Source organism: Aspergillus oryzae, chromosome 2 (genome assembly GCF_000184455.2).
Source record: "Aspergillus oryzae RIB40 DNA, chromosome 2".
Lineage (NCBI taxonomy): Eukaryota > Fungi > Ascomycota > Eurotiomycetes > Eurotiales > Aspergillaceae > Aspergillus > Aspergillus oryzae.
In genome coordinates, this window is record NC_036436.1 from 508392 (window position 1) to 525595 (window position 17204).

General features: G+C 49.0%; 5 protein-coding genes across 5 annotated transcripts; 1 reads left to right on the top strand and 4 right to left on the bottom strand.

The window, feature by feature from the left end:
* Window positions 1-3168: 3168 nt before the first annotated feature.
* On the bottom strand, window positions 3169-4325 carry AO090001000217 (uncharacterized protein; the record flags this gene model as incomplete). Its single annotated transcript, XM_023234431.1, has 2 exons — window positions 3169-3201; window positions 3831-4325. The coding sequence occupies 2 exons, from the start codon at window positions 4323-4325 to the stop codon at window positions 3169-3171; spliced, it is 528 nt and encodes a 175-aa protein (XP_023089557.1).
* A 3818-nt stretch (window positions 4326-8143) lies between these two features.
* AO090001000218 (tRNA maturation protein LHP1) lies at window positions 8144-9341 on the top strand (the record flags this gene model as incomplete). Its single annotated transcript, XM_001818711.3, has 2 exons — window positions 8144-9180; window positions 9236-9341. The coding sequence occupies 2 exons, from the start codon at window positions 8144-8146 to the stop codon at window positions 9339-9341; spliced, it is 1143 nt and encodes a 380-aa protein (XP_001818763.1).
* A 337-nt stretch (window positions 9342-9678) lies between these two features.
* On the bottom strand, window positions 9679-10145 carry AO090001000219 (uncharacterized protein; the record flags this gene model as incomplete). The annotated part of the gene is made up of 3 exons (XM_023234432.1): window positions 9679-9692; window positions 9726-10001; window positions 10127-10145. 3 exons carry the CDS (start codon window positions 10143-10145, stop codon window positions 9679-9681), a joined length of 309 nt encoding a protein of 102 aa, XP_023089558.1.
* A 332-nt stretch (window positions 10146-10477) lies between these two features.
* Window positions 10478-12590, bottom strand: AO090001000220 (putative RNA binding protein Ligatin/Tma64; the record flags this gene model as incomplete). The annotated part of the gene is made up of 3 exons (XM_001818713.3): window positions 10478-11562; window positions 11615-12464; window positions 12570-12590. The coding sequence occupies 3 exons, from the start codon at window positions 12588-12590 to the stop codon at window positions 10478-10480; spliced, it is 1956 nt and encodes a 651-aa protein (XP_001818765.1).
* Window positions 12591-13302: 712 nt separating this feature from the next.
* AO090001000221 (lytic polysaccharide monooxygenase auxiliary activity family 9 protein) lies at window positions 13303-14415 on the bottom strand (the record flags this gene model as incomplete). Its single annotated transcript, XM_001818714.1, has 1 exon — window positions 13303-14415. One exon carries the CDS (start codon window positions 14413-14415, stop codon window positions 13303-13305), a length of 1113 nt encoding a protein of 370 aa, XP_001818766.1.
* Between the last annotated feature and the right edge of the window lie 2789 nt (window positions 14416-17204).

The following is a 17204-nucleotide window of genomic DNA, read 5'->3' on the forward strand; positions in this document are numbered from 1 at the left end:
TCTTTTCGACCTACAGTATGCTAAGGAGAGGCTGTCGGCCTCCCCGACCCATGTTCGTTACCTAGAATAGCCGTCTTACGATCTACTTCAAACCCCAACCCCAAAAGGCAACCTCTACGCCCCCTGTCCATCGTATCCCCTTCTGACTCACTGTAGGTAAGATATGAAGTACGTACACCGCAACTTCCTCTCCTAAATCCAAGCAAGCATTATCACGCTAAATAAGACCAAGCACCACGGATCTTGGCCGTCGGAGAGCCTCATAGTAACGGAAAATTCATTCACGAAACTTAGCCTACAAAACAGCCCCACCAGACTGCATTAGTAGATTGCCTAACGGCGTTAATCAGCTTTCTTCACGGCACATGATCAGATAATTCCAAGGAAGGAGTCTGGAAGCCTGTGGCAATTTCTGCTTGGAGTAATATCGGCTAAAGATTAGTGAGGGGCGTCCCCATAGGTGGGGGTTGGGATATGGGCTGACTTGGGATTTGGACTAAAATACTTGATTCAGGCACTTTCGTGAATCATGTTGAATTGTGGGTCAGGGGGTTTCTTGATTTATGTGGGTTGGATTATTCTATGGTTGGCTTTCTGGGTGGAATGGGGGAGAGTATTAGGGGGACCTGGGCTTCGGGGAGGAGGTGAAGCGGGGGAGAGAGGGTTAGCAGGGATCGAGTTGGACTTCAGTCTGTTGGACGAGATCTTACAGGATATCTTCATGCAGCCAGATTGGCAATCTTTATATTTCGTGTTTCCAGTTACACCAGCACACAGTCATCTCTTATTTACACGGTAGAAGATTTGTGGACAAGACCATCAGGACAGTAATGTATATTACATCCAAGCCCCTAGACGGTTTATAAACTAGGAGGCGCTTTGCTTGATACCTTTAACCTGCAAAACGATGCTCATACTAGAAGAATATTACGACAAATGGTACGTGTAACACACAAAAGACGAATGAATAAGACATCCATGGTTCTCACATTGCCCTGGTGTTAGGGTCTACAAATTCCGACGGCGATATAATTTCAACCATAGCCTCTAGAGTATACACCCTTATATTATCACTCAATACTTGGTTACTTCTGATATGACTATTCTCTATATCCCAGTTGACACGAGTCTCACTTAGATACCGACACAACCCTATTAAACCCATCACAGCCGCAAGCCTTCTTTGAGACCATACTTTGTCTACTTACCTTTACAAAATCCAGATGGATGAAAAGAGACAAAGCCTTCATAAGAAGAAAGAACGCAACATCGTGTTGAGTCCCTACCCTTTGTTATCTACGATGACTTAAGGCGCCACACGGCGCACATCCATCGGCATTTCTCGTCTTATGCCGTCGTGCGATACTTTCCCGTAAAATCAGTACTTAGATCTCTGGATATCAAACCACCAAGATCGGTCAACATGGTCCAAAAGCCAGAAACCACTCTACGGCCAGAAGTCTCCTCAGAGAGCCACACGCAACAAGTTCCCAAGAAATTCAATTTAACGTCCGAATCCTTATCCTCCAAGCCACCAACAGCTGCTCACTATCCAATCTCTACCACGGATGAAGACAGTTTGAAACGCTTCGCACGACACGGTGGTCCTGATCTCACTGATATCCGAGGTGTAAGCATCCATACCATGCCTCAGCTTGGGGTTATGACCTCTAATAACGGTTTGAATAGTACTGTTCGCCAACGAATACGTCGAATACGAAGAGTGAGTCTGTATTTGGGACAACTGGGTCCCAGGATTAGGGAGATCTTGAGTCGATATATTGTCCCGATGGGCGGTGTTCGTATCTTGGTGCTACCTAGAACTTTCACTGAGCTTAAGAGACTCTCTCTATGCTCTAATCGGCATATTTCCCGGGGAGATGCTATGGAATTCTCTTCACTTCAACAATTCATGGTACGAGAGTAATGTCTATACGAAAAACATTGGCTTACGGACCAGACATGATTAGCTCAAGGATGTTTCTGAACTAATGCTTATTCAGTGATCGAACCATCCGTGGGTACAAAAGGTCTGATTATCTATGACGATAGCTCTCAGTCTTACAACTGAAGAGTCTGATTAAGGACATACGGTAGCATGTTTGATTACATTTGCATAGAGGAATGTCATGACTTTTTCAACCCGGTGGTCTGCTTCAAAAGTGAAAGTTGATCCTCCTCGTTTCATGTGCTCTCTCTCTTCTACATTGGCTTTGGTGTATCAATAACTCACATGATGTACACTCGGCCAATTTATAAACTGATCATATTACCTCTTTGAAATTTTTAGATCTTCGTTACATTTCAGAATACCAAGGGAGGATAATAGACTCGACATATATTAAATGCCTTGTATCGTGAGTACGAGACCAATCTGCTAATACTGTACCACGAAAGAACGCTTAAATAGGGCCTTGAAGGATTTGAATTTCCCTGAAGACGTCTGAAGTACTCAACAGCTTATGGAGAGTATCGTTCTTCACTAGCCCGACTTGTTATCGACTCGAGCCAGAAGCACGTTAATACTAAGATAAATCATGAACCCAGGGAGATGCTGTGACTGAATCAGAAAACAGAATCTTCAAGATAATTAGTCATTTCGATGCCACAACAGGACAGCATGTGTCGGCTTCAACTTATAATGCAACTTTCTTCCCCTTGCTGCGATGCCTTTTTAGATGTGGGATAGAATATATTGCTACGAACAGTATGCTGGAAACTCGAATCATGGTTATATCTTCAAATCCTACAGACTCGGTCACTAAGCTTGTAATGCCATGAGGGTAAGAAGGTCATTGAGAGGCTGAAGTCTCAGGCTAACAGCAGCTATCACATCGTTACGATCTGAAGACAACAGGATGATGACGGGGCTGACTAGTATGCCAGTGGAAAGGCAGTGGTAGTCGATGACTGCTGGCGCAAGCGATGAATGCGTATCCAGATATTGTGTGGTAATTGTGCGTAAAGGGGAGTCATACGCGGTTTCCTAGCGCAGTCTTGAATCGCATTGTCTCGGGCCGCAGCGTGATACGAATGATGTCCATGTTGGACGTGATACCAGAGAGTCATTAGACTAACACGTGAGTCTATATAAACTCAGAATATCTGTTGGTGCCTTGGCGTATATTAGGCATAGTGTGACAGGCTTGACCTTTCACGTTCCGTCAGCTATTTCCTAGTGGCATCAGATGTACCACGTTGCTGATGATGTGTCATTCAACAGAATAGCTGACATGGGTCACACCGAGTAGACAATACAAAGTATTCGTGTCACCGGCTGTAGATACTCATGACCAGCACTTATGAGTGATGGAATCCCCGAATTGAATCAGATGAATACGTGAATAGGGCTGAGGAAATAGGAAATGTCCATCAAACCGCCCAGGGACATAGTATATAATTTACAATTACAATCAAGATGTATGATACACCATTCGAAGCCGGCTCATCCTCCGCTATCTTCAGCTAGCTTCCTTTTCTTACTAACGCCACTTGCAGCTTTGGTAAACATGCTATCCAGTTTCTGCTGTCCTTTCTCGGATTTCTCAACTTTTACCTTCTCTGATGCTAGTACCGGAGGTAGGCCCTGCACACGCTGCTTTGCATCCTCTAGCAGTTCAACTTCTCGGTCACGTTGTTTCTTGACCGTTGGGACGGACCATGAGTTGGACGAGGCGGACTTGTAAGCCAACTTATACTTGGACCCAGTCAAGTTTGTCTCGTACGTGTTGGCGTCAGTCTTTTTGACAAACTAAGAACAGTGAGATAGGAACCCTTGGCCCAGGTTCTGCATGCCATTGGCCTCTAAGTCAAGGAAAGTACAAACGTACCTGATGTGCTACAATGAGCCAGTGATACTCCGTTCCGACAGGAGCACCGCTACCCTCCGGTGCCTTCCTCGCTCGTCTCTTATTGGTCTGATAATCGATCCGCCATAGATCTGGCTCCTCCTTCGTTTCCTTCCACACGCCTTGGTCATAATTCCAAGTATGTGATCCTCCCACCGCCATGCCCGAGTAGACCTGTCCTTTGTAGGATTTGAGCATGTTATAACCTCCCGCCCCTACGGCATATTCCGGTCTTGCATGTTGGATGGTATTTCCTGATTCTTCCGGCATTTCTTCGTCTTCGTCCATCATAACGGGCGGCCCGTTGCCTTCATCGTGGCGAGGGCTTCGTGGACTGCCCATCGAGCCTTTGTCCTGTGCCTCAGGTGGCTCAACATCGGCATTCTCGTCCGCCACTGAGGCGTTCTTCTCAGAGAGTGGAGGGGAGGGTGGCTTGTGAGTCGTGGAAACGGTCTTCCTTACGCGTTTCGGAGGCATGTTGACTTAATTTAACAGATGGTGTATGGTCAGGCAGAGCGATGTATGGGTGTTTAGGGTGGAGAGTGGTACGAAAGTGATGTGGTGGCATGACGTCATGGCAGCCACCTCAACAAATTTTCATTCTTATCGCGATTTAAATTGAAATCTATTTATAAACCCTCTACAATTCTTTGGCACATACTTTACCCCATACATTCATGGCTTCCTGCGGCTGTACGCGTTAACACCCTTACGCTATGATATCACATTGTTGTGCAGTAAGGACCTTCATTTGCAGGACACTATTTGGTGGAGTGCATTCATGCATCCTCATGGCCAGCGACATATGAGAGAGAGACTTGGGGTAGCTCGTGACACTGGTGCGGAGTGTCCTCGAGAAACTAAACGTATTTAAATTTTACTAAGTGTGGCATTTTGACGGTGAGATATCTCACAACTCACCCGCCCAATGAAGTAAATGGATTAAAATCCATAGATCTTTCCTCCGACGTCATCTCCGTCCGTGAACTTCGAATGTGGAGCAAGAATAATTTTTTAAGCTCGGCCAAAGTCATTGGCTAATATTTCGGGAGCCAACCACGATCTGCGCTTGGGGAGAATTCGCGGTTCTTACGGTAGGGTCTTCCGAAAAATAATCCAATCCCGAGGATGCGAAGGCCCTAGCATTACCGAATTGGGAAATTTGGATGGAAGTGCAGAAGACTTAAAAGAGCCAAAAAGAAGAAACCCCACGCAAGACCTCCACTTCTTCTTGCTTGTGACCGACGAACCATCGTCGGGGCCCAACCTCCCTTGAACTCCGTCGCAGGGTCTCCATCAATCAGAGCGATCGACGTTTTTCCTTTTCAGAAGGCATATCGCGGATGTGGCATCTGCCCTTGCGCACACGCACACGCACACACAAGACGCCTCGTCCGCCACCATGACCAGGGGATCCATACTGGAAGGAGACTCAGGGAATCCTTGGCGAATAATCTGCAAGTTCGTCTTCTCCCAGGACCAAAACTCTGTCGTTACCCGAGACATCAAAAGGGGGGCAGGATAAATACAGCCATAACCCCACGAGCAAGTTGACCTCTTCTCTTTAAAAATTCCTCATAGTCATGTTTGTTATTCCCAGAGGTCATCCAATCCCCCTGCATCACGGATATCACTACTCTATTCGAAACCCCTGAGCACATAATAGTGCCGCGGCTAACACACATTCGCTTGGATCCTGGTCTCACTACATGCGACCCCTCCGTTCGTTCTTCACTTCCTCGGTCCAGTCTCTGCTTCTGCGGAAATAATATCCGTCTACGCTTCGTCACCGACGCCGATGAGCTTCTCCTCTTAAAATCTCACGGACTCCCTCGTTGACCTTCTAAAAATTTCCGCTCGTTCTTCCACCTTTCTCCCTCTCGTGACCGGAGTCACGGGTCTACCTCCCCATCCCGTGACCGGCATTTCATCACGGGCTGTCAGATTTTACTTTCTCAAGGATCCCCCGAAACTTAATCCCCGCGTGTCATAAACATGCGCGACATGCCGTCCAGATTTATAGAAATCCTCGACCCCGAGGATTCTCATTTTCGTATGTCTGATGCCGACGTCCGGCTGGAAGATGTCCTAGCGGACCAAGAGGCGCTCGCCAGCCGGCCCCGTTCCTCCACGCAATCGTCGACCAAAGCGGGTCTCGATAAAGACCGGATATATCGGGAGGGTCCATCGTCGCCACAACAGCGGTGGAAGCGCTTGAGCACGATCCTGGTCCCTGCGAGACGGGGCTCCAACTAAACGGAGGATCTCTCCGACCACGTTCACGCTAGACGTGATCATCACCGTCGGAATATACAATATTCCTGACGAGAATTCAATACATTTTTTTCCGGCATGGTTCTTCCCTGTCCAGGGAGACCCAAATTAGAAATCGATCTGTCCATGCTTATGGTATGCGGATACGACCCGACGATTACGGCGGTTATGGCATATGGTATATACGAATGATTCTGGTTTAGCATACAATTTGGTTGCGTTTACATGCCTGATCCACAGTAGTGGATCTTCTTTTCACAACCCTTGATACCCCCTATGCAGTGTCAGCACATCGTCATTGACTGTTTTTCCCTTTCCTTCTCGACGCATACATTATGAGTGTATGTCGGTTAAGTACATTTCCTTCACCCTGTGCTCGCCACTTATGAACGTATGATTGCAATGCCTTGAAAGAGCGTTTATGACTTGCTGGATACACGACACGTCATTCTTCCATACAAGCAGGATTAAAAGCATACACTAAAGACTTGTATTATGTATTAGAATATTATGGCTACTTTTTTTTAGTATTTCAAAAGCAGAACGTGTTCCTTCGGATAGGAAAAAAAATATAGATTGCAGATGCAAAGGGCGGTAGAGCGGACCTTCTCCGGCGTTAGTTAGTTCGTCCAAAGTTTTTATGTAACTGGTCACGATTAAAGTTCAATAACACGCCCGAAACCTTGAAAGGCCAAAGTCACCGGACGATACTTACAGTAGGTCAATTACCAAAGCCCCCAATGGGCTTTCATGCCTCCAGCTTCGCCGAGCTGTTAGGTTGCATATGTGAGTCACCCCACTCACTTGAAGCAGGGTGAGACGGGACTGACCATACCTTACCTAGGGCAGAATACTGATCTACAACGATGCCCACCACTCAGAGGATCGTTTTGACGAACAATTGCTATTATACTCTTTTCAGCAGCAGTTCCCCAGAGCATAGGCCTCCATTTCTGACTGCTTAGCTATGCTTTGGTTCATGGTTCACGGGATTCGGACTACTATTTCGTTGCTATTGGTGCTACCTGTACCAGAGACTAGCTGATGGTGCAGAACTCAGCTCCACTCCTTGGAAACACTCTAGTTATTCCCTTTTTTGGGTGAAGTCGATCTTTTTCCAACTGATCGCCCTGTTCGGGGTGGTCGCATATCCCAACCATGTACACGCTATTTACGTAGCTAGTTTGTTCGTGCCCATAGCAGTAGCTGTTTTCTTCATATTGAAGCGTCCACGAGCCCCTTCGCTATGCAATATAATTTGTTCCAAAACTCAAGCAGAATTGAATATCTGCTATGCAACAAGGATCATGATACTTTGATAGTACTTCATTACACCAGCGGCAGAGCCCTGGATACAGTAATACCACGTGTGACTGGTACATCAATATCAGCAGAGAAGGCTAACAACATGAGGAGCTGATGTGAGAGGCGTCTTGAATGGACTGCGCCTCCAGGCGGCTTTGCTTTCATATTTCCTAAACCGGTTAGTCCCAATGGATTTCCTAGTCCGTCCTAGCGCCAAGCTTTCCTAATGCCTGAGGCATTAACAGTGGCTGAAGCTCCAGAAAATTTCCCCTCTTTCGCCGCGCATTGCTCCGACTACTTTTTTTTTTTTCTTTCTCACATCGGAGATAAGAACGATATTTGCTTGCAAGTGTCTCATTCTTAAGGGTCTGTTTTTGCGCTCAGGTCACCAGATTTACTTGCATCTATCCTAGGTAGGACATTTGCCCTTTCTGCTGAATTAATTCTGCATCCTCCGCATGGCTCTAGCGCGGACCTCAAGTCATTGTCCTTGTCCAAAGGAACGGATTGACTCACGTGTAGAGATGACTCCGCTTTATGCTTGTTTTATACCCTTGTCTACTCTCTCATAGACCGTATTAATGCTCTGCGAAACGCGTGTCGACGTTTACACTAACCATTAATTGACAATTAGAAGTCGCGCATTTGACTGTATCACTTTTTTTCTCCGTTGACCCCTCATCTCCCTTGTCGCACGACAAAAACACACATTCACAATGTCTGCCGAACAGAACGTTGCCAACACCGAGGCCGAGAAGGACGTCCAGAATGTCCTGGCCGAATTGAAGGGTGAAGCCGAGACCAACGGCGCCGAGAAGAAGGAGGAGCCCTCCACCGAAGACGCAGAGGAAGCCCGCATCGTCGCGGCCGCCGCCCAGCTCGGCGAGAAGTCCGCAAAGGCTGAGGAGGACAAGGAGCGCGAGAACCGCGGTCGTGGACCCCGTCGCAATAACGCCAAGTTCGACCCTTCGTCTCAGAAGGAGACCGACGACCCTGTCGAAATCCGCAAGCAGGTCGAGTTCTACTTCTCCGACTCTAACCTCCCCATGGACAAGTTCCTGCTCTCCAAGGTCGGTGGTAGCCAGAACCGCGCTGTTCCTCTGGAACTCCTCCACTCTTTCAAGCGCATGCGTCGCTTTCAGCCTTTCAGCGCCATTGTTGAGGCTCTGAAGACTTCTGAGGTTCTGGACCTCGTTGATAACGAGACTGCCGTCCGCCGCAAGACTCCTCTGCCCGAGAATGTCACCGAGGCCCATGACCCCAATGTTGTTAAGGTGTTCGAGGATAAGGCTATGGACCGCAGTATCTACGCTAAGGGATTCGGTGAGGAGGGTCCCACCACCCAGCTGGAGATTGAGGAGTTCTTCGCCCCCCACGGCCCCGTCAACGCCATCCGTCTCCGCCGTGCCAACGACAAGACCTTCAAGGGCAGCGTCTTCGTTGAGTTCGAGTCCGAGGAGAAGCAGAAGGCGTTCCTCGCCCTGGCGCCCAAGCCCCAGTGGAAGGGCCAGGATCTGATCATCAAGAGCAAGAGAGAGTACTGCGACGAGAAGGTGCGCGACATCGAGGCCGGCCGCATCAAGCCCAGCGGTCACCGCCCCCGTGGCCGTGGTGGTTTCCGGGGCCGTGGCCGTGGTCGCCAGAACGACAACCGTGACTGGAGGGAGCGTCGCGCTGAGGACCAGAAGCGCGGTTTCAACGGCGACAAGAAGGAGGAGTCCAAGGAGCCTCGCGAGATCCAAAAGGACGCTCGGTAAGCATACATTCCTACTCCAACGAGAGAAGACCAACCAGCTAACCAAGAACAGCGGTGTCCCCGTCGTACAGAGCACCGCCGACGCTGGCCAGAAGCGCGCTCGCGAGAACGAAGCCAACGGCGACCACCCGGCCAAGAAGGTCGACGCGAAGGAGTAATGGTATGCGACTGATCTGTGTTTTTTTTTTTCGATAGAGAATCGTTTCACATTGACGGGATGTAAAGCATAAAGTATCATACTGACTTGGCTGGCCTTTTATTTTTCTTTTCTTTCAATTTGCTGGCACTTGGAATTTCAAAAAGGATTCTGACGTGGGACTTATAATGGCGTTGTGTCAAGTCTATTATTGCTGTTCATAAGACAAACAAAAGTTCCAATATTCTCCATATTCATATCCTTTCTATCCCTAAGCACCCACCCAAAGAAATGAAGGAAGGGAAGTCACTCCTCAAACTCAAGATCATAAGCCAAGGTATCCTCACACAACTCCTCCCTCAACTTATGAACCCTATCCACCCAAAGTCAGCACAGCCATACTCACCCCAAAATAGATCTAAAAGGAGAGAGAACAGGAAGGGAAGAGGGAAAACATACTCCAAATGCGCCGGATGCGCCGCATAAACCGCAACATCCTCCTTCTTATCCAAAACAGCCACAAGCCCCATATCGAAGCCCTTAGCGCGGGGCACGGAGATCGGCAAAGGCGGGTTAGTCTTCAAGGAGCGCAGACCGGGGATCTGGCCGACCATTGCTTGGGAGATTTTGGTCCAGTTGGCTAGTTGGGCGGGGGTGACGCCTTGCTTGAGGCGGAAGAGGACTGGGGTTTTGTTTTGCTTGTTAGTTGTGGGGGGGGTTTGGGGCGTGGTGTGGCGTTTGGTTCTGATAGGAGGGGTTGGAGTTTGGGTTGGGTTGGACGGGAGTGTATGAGTGGTGGGGACGTACCGATGTGGTAGACTGGCATTTTTCTTGTGCTTTTGGTGTTAGTTTTAGGAGGTGGTTTGGGTTGTGAGTGTTAGAGGGGTGTGTGAGGTTGGGGTATGGCGGTCTTATATCGGTTTAATGAGGGGAGTCGGGGAACGAAAGTCCGGGGATGAATCATTCCTCGGCGCGTCTCCGATGTTGATCGGGTAGTGCGGTTTGGGGACGGATCTAATCTGATCTTCATTGATTTTGTGACTATTATTTGATCGAGATCAAGTTACTATTACTATTTTGTAGGATATGTTGTCCTGTGGACCAATAGTAGATTGCTATTCCAATCGGGATCGTGAAATCATGGCAATATGGCGACGTCTATTTCTTCTTCTTGGTCTTGTCCACCACGTCAATCCATTGCGTCTTCAAACCTCGTCGCACAAGGGCCGTTTCCAATGCACGCCGCTGATCGCCCTGCACTAGCACTTCCATGACGCCCTTCGGGGCGCCGTTGGCCTGCGCTACGCTGGTGCTGCTGGCGCACTTCTTCTGCAGCTCCTCAGCCAGCAGACTGGGAATGATGCCGAACACCTCCAGGTTCGAGACCTTGGTGACGGTCTTCGAGCCCGTGCGGCGCTCGAGAATCACCGTTACCTTCGGGGTCGCGCCGGGTTTGGGCTTCACGTCCGCTAGAGTCTGCCCTGCTCGGAGAATGGCGTAGTGTGCGGTCATCAGGCTGTTGTCTTCCACGATACGTTTCAGAAGTCCATCGCGGGTCGTCTTTCCCCGTGCAATGGTGCTCTTATCCTCGGGGGAAGAGGTAGTGAAGATAGTGTTGGCAAGGAAGGGGTTGAGGGATATGATACGGCGGTTCTGCTGGTCGATGATGGGAGGGTTTTGAGATTGGAGGTACTGGTCTAGATGATTGGACACATCGGAGTATTTGTAGTAGTTCTGAGGGTTGGTGCTGGACAAAGCTGGGAATATAGTGGGGGTCAGTTTCTGCGTGGGCCGGTACAGTGTCTGAACTGTGAGCGTTTGACCAACAGCAGGGTCACCGCCCGTGGCTTCGGGCTTCTTGTTCGCACCCGCGGCAGGCTTCTTCGCATTCTCAAGGGCAGACTTGGACGGAAGTCGGTACGGGACAAACTGCTCAACGAGGCGGTCATTGAAGTCCACATCTAGGATAATGGTCTCTTGGCCACTCCGATCCTTGGACTTGACGAGTTGTTGTTTATCAAGATACTTGATAAACTTCTTGACATTCTTCCAACTGGTTTTCTTAATTTGATAGTATTGGGCCTGCTGCGCGGAGAAGATGGGAAGGTAGGGTGTAATCATATTCGAGATCAGGAAAGATGGCTGGACGGGCAAGGACAGGCCGTGGTTGGGAGCAGACGGGTTGTCCTGCTTCAGCTTATATAGGGAGTAGATGAAGGCCTTCGTGAAGGCTTCATCGATTTCTGTGCAACATTAGCCATCTGGGAAGGTAAGGGGGCTTTGATTAAGACCTACCTTTCGTCGACGGCTCCTTTTCCTCTATCGGAGCTGGTTCGTCGAGCGGTGCCTCGGCAGCTTCAACTGGTTCTTCATTCCCCGCAGCTTGAGGGCTTCCTGCCTCATTCAGGGCCAGCTCGTCAACCTTCTCTTCGATCGCTTCTACTTCCTCATCGCCTTCCAACTCTTCCTCATCCCAGCCTGGAAGATACTCCGGCGCTGGTTGACCGGGGCGCGACGACGAGCTCCAGGCCCATAACTCGTCACCCTCCCAGTGCAGACCTCGAACCGCATGACCCTTGGTGCCTTGTACCTCCCCTAAAGCCGAGACATCAATCTCGCAGACTCCGACAAAAAGCGGCACGGTGTGTCGGTCCAGGCTAGCAACAGCAACTACAGCGCCCTCGACCGCACGCTTGGGGAAAGGCGGCTCGTTCGCGAGGCCTGGGGTCATCAAGTCTGCTCCTCCGTGTAGTTTACGCATGACCATCTCCGGTGTGTATAGCAACGGTACTAAATCGGGATTATTCCATAGGGTATAGACCGTAGGGTAGAGACGGCCGTCGGCGCCGGGCCCATGTTCGAGCTTGAACCATAAGATGCGTTCCTCCCCTCCTGGATGTGTCCCCACGTATACGGTGCCCTGTACCTCTCGAAGCTGGGGACCTGCAGTCGTTGTAAAGCGTGCTGACAAGGAGTTATCAGGAAGGAGGGCATTTCGAATAGATGAAAGGTTCGGCGCGGGGTTCGACGGCGTCGAATCTTCGCCGGCAGGCGCGCTGGAAGGGATCTCGATCTTATAGTCGCTGATGATTTGGTCGGCGATTTTTCGACGGTCAGAAGACCGTAAAGGTGATAGGTTCTTGATCTACTTGCCGTTCAGCCTTGGGTCTCTTTCTGAAATTTCTTGCGCCGTTCATGGCAGAGCTGTGGACAGGCTTCGGCGAAACAATGCGGGGGAGGGGTTACTCACCGTAGGCTTTTTCTTAAACATGGTGGAGAATTATGAGAAGGGAGCGGTTAGGGAATATGACAAAACCAGGTATATATTGGCCGATACCATGCAATATAGCAAATGCGACCGTCGGCCAGGGCTTGAGAGGAAGAGCTGGTGGTAAAGAATGACGGAGCCATGCATTTGTTTGTCCCGCAATAACAATCGGCCGCTATTCCCCATTCATCGACAATCACCTGTCGCTTTTTGCCCTACGAATGCCGCTTAGAGCTCGGCCATTGATTTCTGGGTGGATTTCCAATCTTGAATCCATAGACCTATCATGCTTGAATGCTCATTTATTTTGGATGATGGCGGTCCTATTTGGTATGCCTGAGCGACCATGTTTTAGCTTCTACAGCGATGTTTATATGCATTGTCCATAACAAAGTCAAGGAAATTTTATCGAAAATCTAGGCCCGAGTTTATACCTTATGAATAACAGACTATGCTAGTGAGGCGTAGATAAAGATGTTAAAAAAAAAAAAGGAATACTATTTATCTACCAACTATTTTAATCTTGTACCAGAAGAATGATTGATTTACACCTTAGAGTTCAACTATCATAGTGCAAAATATAACATTTTTTCTAGTTACACAAATTTGGATTCCGGATCCTCATCAAGGCAAAATAGTTGTTCAACGGTGGAAAGATCGAATATAAAGTCTAAAGAATGTCTATTCGGTCCGAAACCACTTCTTGGTGACAAATTTAGGCAGAGATGTCACGAGCGTGGATCTTGTCGGTGACAAGCCAAGACAGAGTCTGCTTGATAACGTTCAGGAGCTCGTCAGCGCTCAAGGAGTTGAAGTAGCTGGTCAGGTCGCTGGAGCTGGAGCCAGAGCCAGAGCCAGTGCTGGCGCCAGAGCTAGCGGTGGGAGTGGAAGCAGCAGCTGAAGAGCTGGTGGCCTGGACGTGGGTCTGAGCAGGAGCAGAGCCAGTAACAGTGACGCTGGCAACAGCAGTGGAGGTCTGGTAGGCAGTAGCGGTGCTAGTCTGGACAGGGGCAGCAGTGGCGGAAGCAGAAGCACTGGCAGTAGGGGAGGGAGCGGCGCTGGAGCTGCCGGAGCCGGAGGAGCCGCTGGAAGAGCTGCCAGTGTAGAGAGCAGGGCCGGGGATGGTGTAGGAGGACAGGGTCTGGTAGATGTTGATCTCAATACCAGGGTCGGTGTCCTTGTAGAGAGCAGTACCGAGGGTACCCTCGGGCTTGTCGCTACCACCGCCGGTAACCTTGAAGTTGAGACACTGGGGGTAGTTCTGAGCACCATCCTTGTTACCAGCGGAGTGAAGGGCAATGATTTCGTGACGCATGACATAGTTGCCGGCAGCAATGCTGCTGGGGATGGTCACGGTCCAGCTGTTGTTGCTGGAGATCAGATTGTCGGAGGCCCAGGTGTTGTCACTGCCGCTGATGAGGCCCTTCTCATCGATCTTGAAGAACTCGAGCTGGGTCTTGTCGACGGTGGCGCAGTCGCCGTTGCAGTTGGCGAGGTAGGTGATGACAGGACCCTTGTGACTCTCGGGCCAGGCAGTCCACTGCAGCTCGACCTGCTTGCCAGCAGCGATCTCAGCAGAGATAGCGCCGTTTTTGGCGTTCTTGTGGCAGATAATGTCGGCATCGGCATATGAGCTACCGTCAACGAATCCGAGGTCGGTGGCATCGGTCGACCATCCAATGACCTGAGGGGGGTTGGACATATAGTGGTAGGACATGTCATATCCAGAGTAGTACTGTCCGTCAACGACGGCACCAGAGACGTAACCGTGACCGGCGACCAAAGCGGCCGAGCCGAGGACGACACCAGCAATCTTAGCGATAGACATTTTGATATGTGAAATTTTGAAACTGATCAACGCACAGCGTTTCTCGTGGTTTTAAAAGGACCGAAGTGGGAGGGAATGAAAAGAATGATCTTCAATCAATGAAGACAGTGTAAGAGAAAGAGAGAACGGCAGGTTCTAAGACCCTAAAGAAAGAAAGGAATGTAAAGCTGATGAGGAAGAGAAGAATGCGTTATCCATCATCGCGAAATGACTGCTTTTATAATGCCGTCGGTCAAGTCTTCAAGATGTCGAGACTGGGCTAACGCTCAGACCAGACTGCGTCGAAATTATCAAGGTTCATTGTCGATAGCTCTGCTACACATAGATTAAGTCCAGCACCCAGCTCCACTACCGGTCTATTTTTCCGATAGGAGGGGATTCACCTCGATAGCGATAGTGCAGTGAAAGAGTCTGAGATTGATGAAAGACAAGCACTGGCATGCAGGTCCACCAACGACTATGGATCTTAGCGTCCAAAGGCGAGACGCTCCGCCAGGAACATTGACTATTTGGGAGCTAGTGTCACCCATACCAGGGAATCGAGAGAGACGATGTAGGGCTCGGGTGTTTACCCTAACGCTTGGCTACCGACTAGGTCGTAAGTGGAGGCGTGGGGCCTCTCCGGAGTCCCCTAGGCGCTTGCCTCTGACAGTCTAGGTTTCAACTTCGGGATTTTAACTCCATCTCTGGACTGCCAAGAATTAAGTTCCCCCTCCGTATGACGAGATGCAATTTCCTGCTCTGCTATACCTATACTCAGTCTCTACTATGCCATGTGGAATCACGGATGTGACGCTACCAAGAGATTCTATTTGCCATTCGAGCAATTACTGTTCGTTCGGCATTTAGGTCTTCTTTTTCCACGTGTTATGCCGTGCCTTTCAGTGTTTGAAGGCCTCGATGATGATCTCTTGATGTTGACATCTACTAACAGGCCGTTTCAGAATCCTGTCTCTGGCCCCTTCATATATCACTTTATTCCCACCGCATGGACTGCGGTAGAAAACATGCCGCCGTACTGTGGAAGCAGTAAGCACAGCTCATCTCCCTACCCCTACTATACCTCCTTAATAGATTGGGCATGGCACCATCCCAGTCACCACATTGCCACCGGATGCAGGGCATCGAAGTACGCGCCTGGCTACTGGATTAGGAAATGTATAAATTAAATGGCAGGGGCCACTTCATCAATCCTTGGCAATAATTTTATATAGTTTCAGTTAGTATACCACTATAGGCAGGAGAGGTCCATTTTTCCAGCACGGATCACCGCCGAGTCAGGCACCTCTAATTTTTCTAATTAGGGCTATCCAGTCAACTCCGAAATTGACACAACTTAAAAAGCTAAATCAAGTCTTTACTCTATTGAAAACGGGCATGTCCTTCGCTTCCTTGTGCCATTCCCGTATTATTGGCTTGGCCTTATCGAGACTGCCACTGGAGACTGTCTTGTGGTCTGGACGCTGTTAATAAATGGAGTGGGACCGTAATGCATAGGGTGAAACGCTTAACGACCGGGAATACTGATATGTCTGATTCTGGTGCCTTCGTCCGAGTTCCTGATCCGCGGCATGTGCGGGATTACGCAGTACAGAGACTGGCTGTGCATGCAAGCTCTCCGTTATGCAGTCAATCGCAAACTCCTGAGTTATAAAGGACTTAGTTATATGGGTTAGTCCATGAACCTTGGCCGGGTCATCTTCGGGGACATCTCGTACTCGTTTTGTGCAGTCATCGACAGACTCGTCGGATTCCATCGCCGACTCCTTACAAATCGATATATCTTCATTCTCCCTCTTCTCCTCGGCGTCTCCTCCTTGCCATGGGCCTTTTGCTTTTCCTCAAAAAGACTTCATAGGATACCCTATTCTGGTATCTTGCAAACAATGAATTCGTGGAATGGCACTCGATATTGTGGAAATTAGTACTGTTTCTACTTCTATGATCTTATTTTTCCTTTCCTCTTCCTCTGCTTTTCCTTCGTCTTCTTTTCCTCTTTCTCTCCTTCCTGTCTTTCCTTCCACCCTACCCTCACGCTCGTAGTCCAGACTTACCTCGGGTACGTTTCCAAGATGTTATTACCATTCCACAGCTTCGGAGAAACCTATAACCCCCTGCGCAACCCCAGATAAGCTAGGGATGAGATCGATGCGAACCCGGCCATAACAATATAATCTAGTGCCGACAATCGTACATTGAAAGCTCTGGAGCACCTGAACTCGCCGCACAGACACAACTGAAGGTCTGATAGATAAAGGAGATACACAACAAACCGAAAACAAACTGACCCGTTCGATTACAACTGGGATTTGTTTCGTGAGTAAGAGTATGATGGATAAATTCGACAGATGACTTCTTGAATAGCATGCACACATAATAAGTAATGTCGATGACTAGAGTATTCCGGGTAGGTAAAAGGAGGCGAAGGTCATCCTGACTCCTGAGTAAGCAGGTAACCCTGTTATTACTGTGCACATATTCTAAGGAGTATCAGAAGCCAAACCTGAGCTCCTGTAAGGAGAATCATCACTTACCGAGGTGATATGTAGATCGTGATTGCCAAAAGACGATGCTCGTGTTTGCTTCTGATGATGCCAACCATGACAGGACAAAGGCGTACTAGCCACAGTTGCACTGCATATACATGTCTTTGTCATTAGCGTTGATACAATGACAGTCTACTCCGTCTAGATATATTACCCGGTAGTAATAATAACCTAGCATCACAGGAATTAATCGCTGCTCAGAAGCAATCTACAACACTTGAACCTTAACTCTTGTCGACTTGA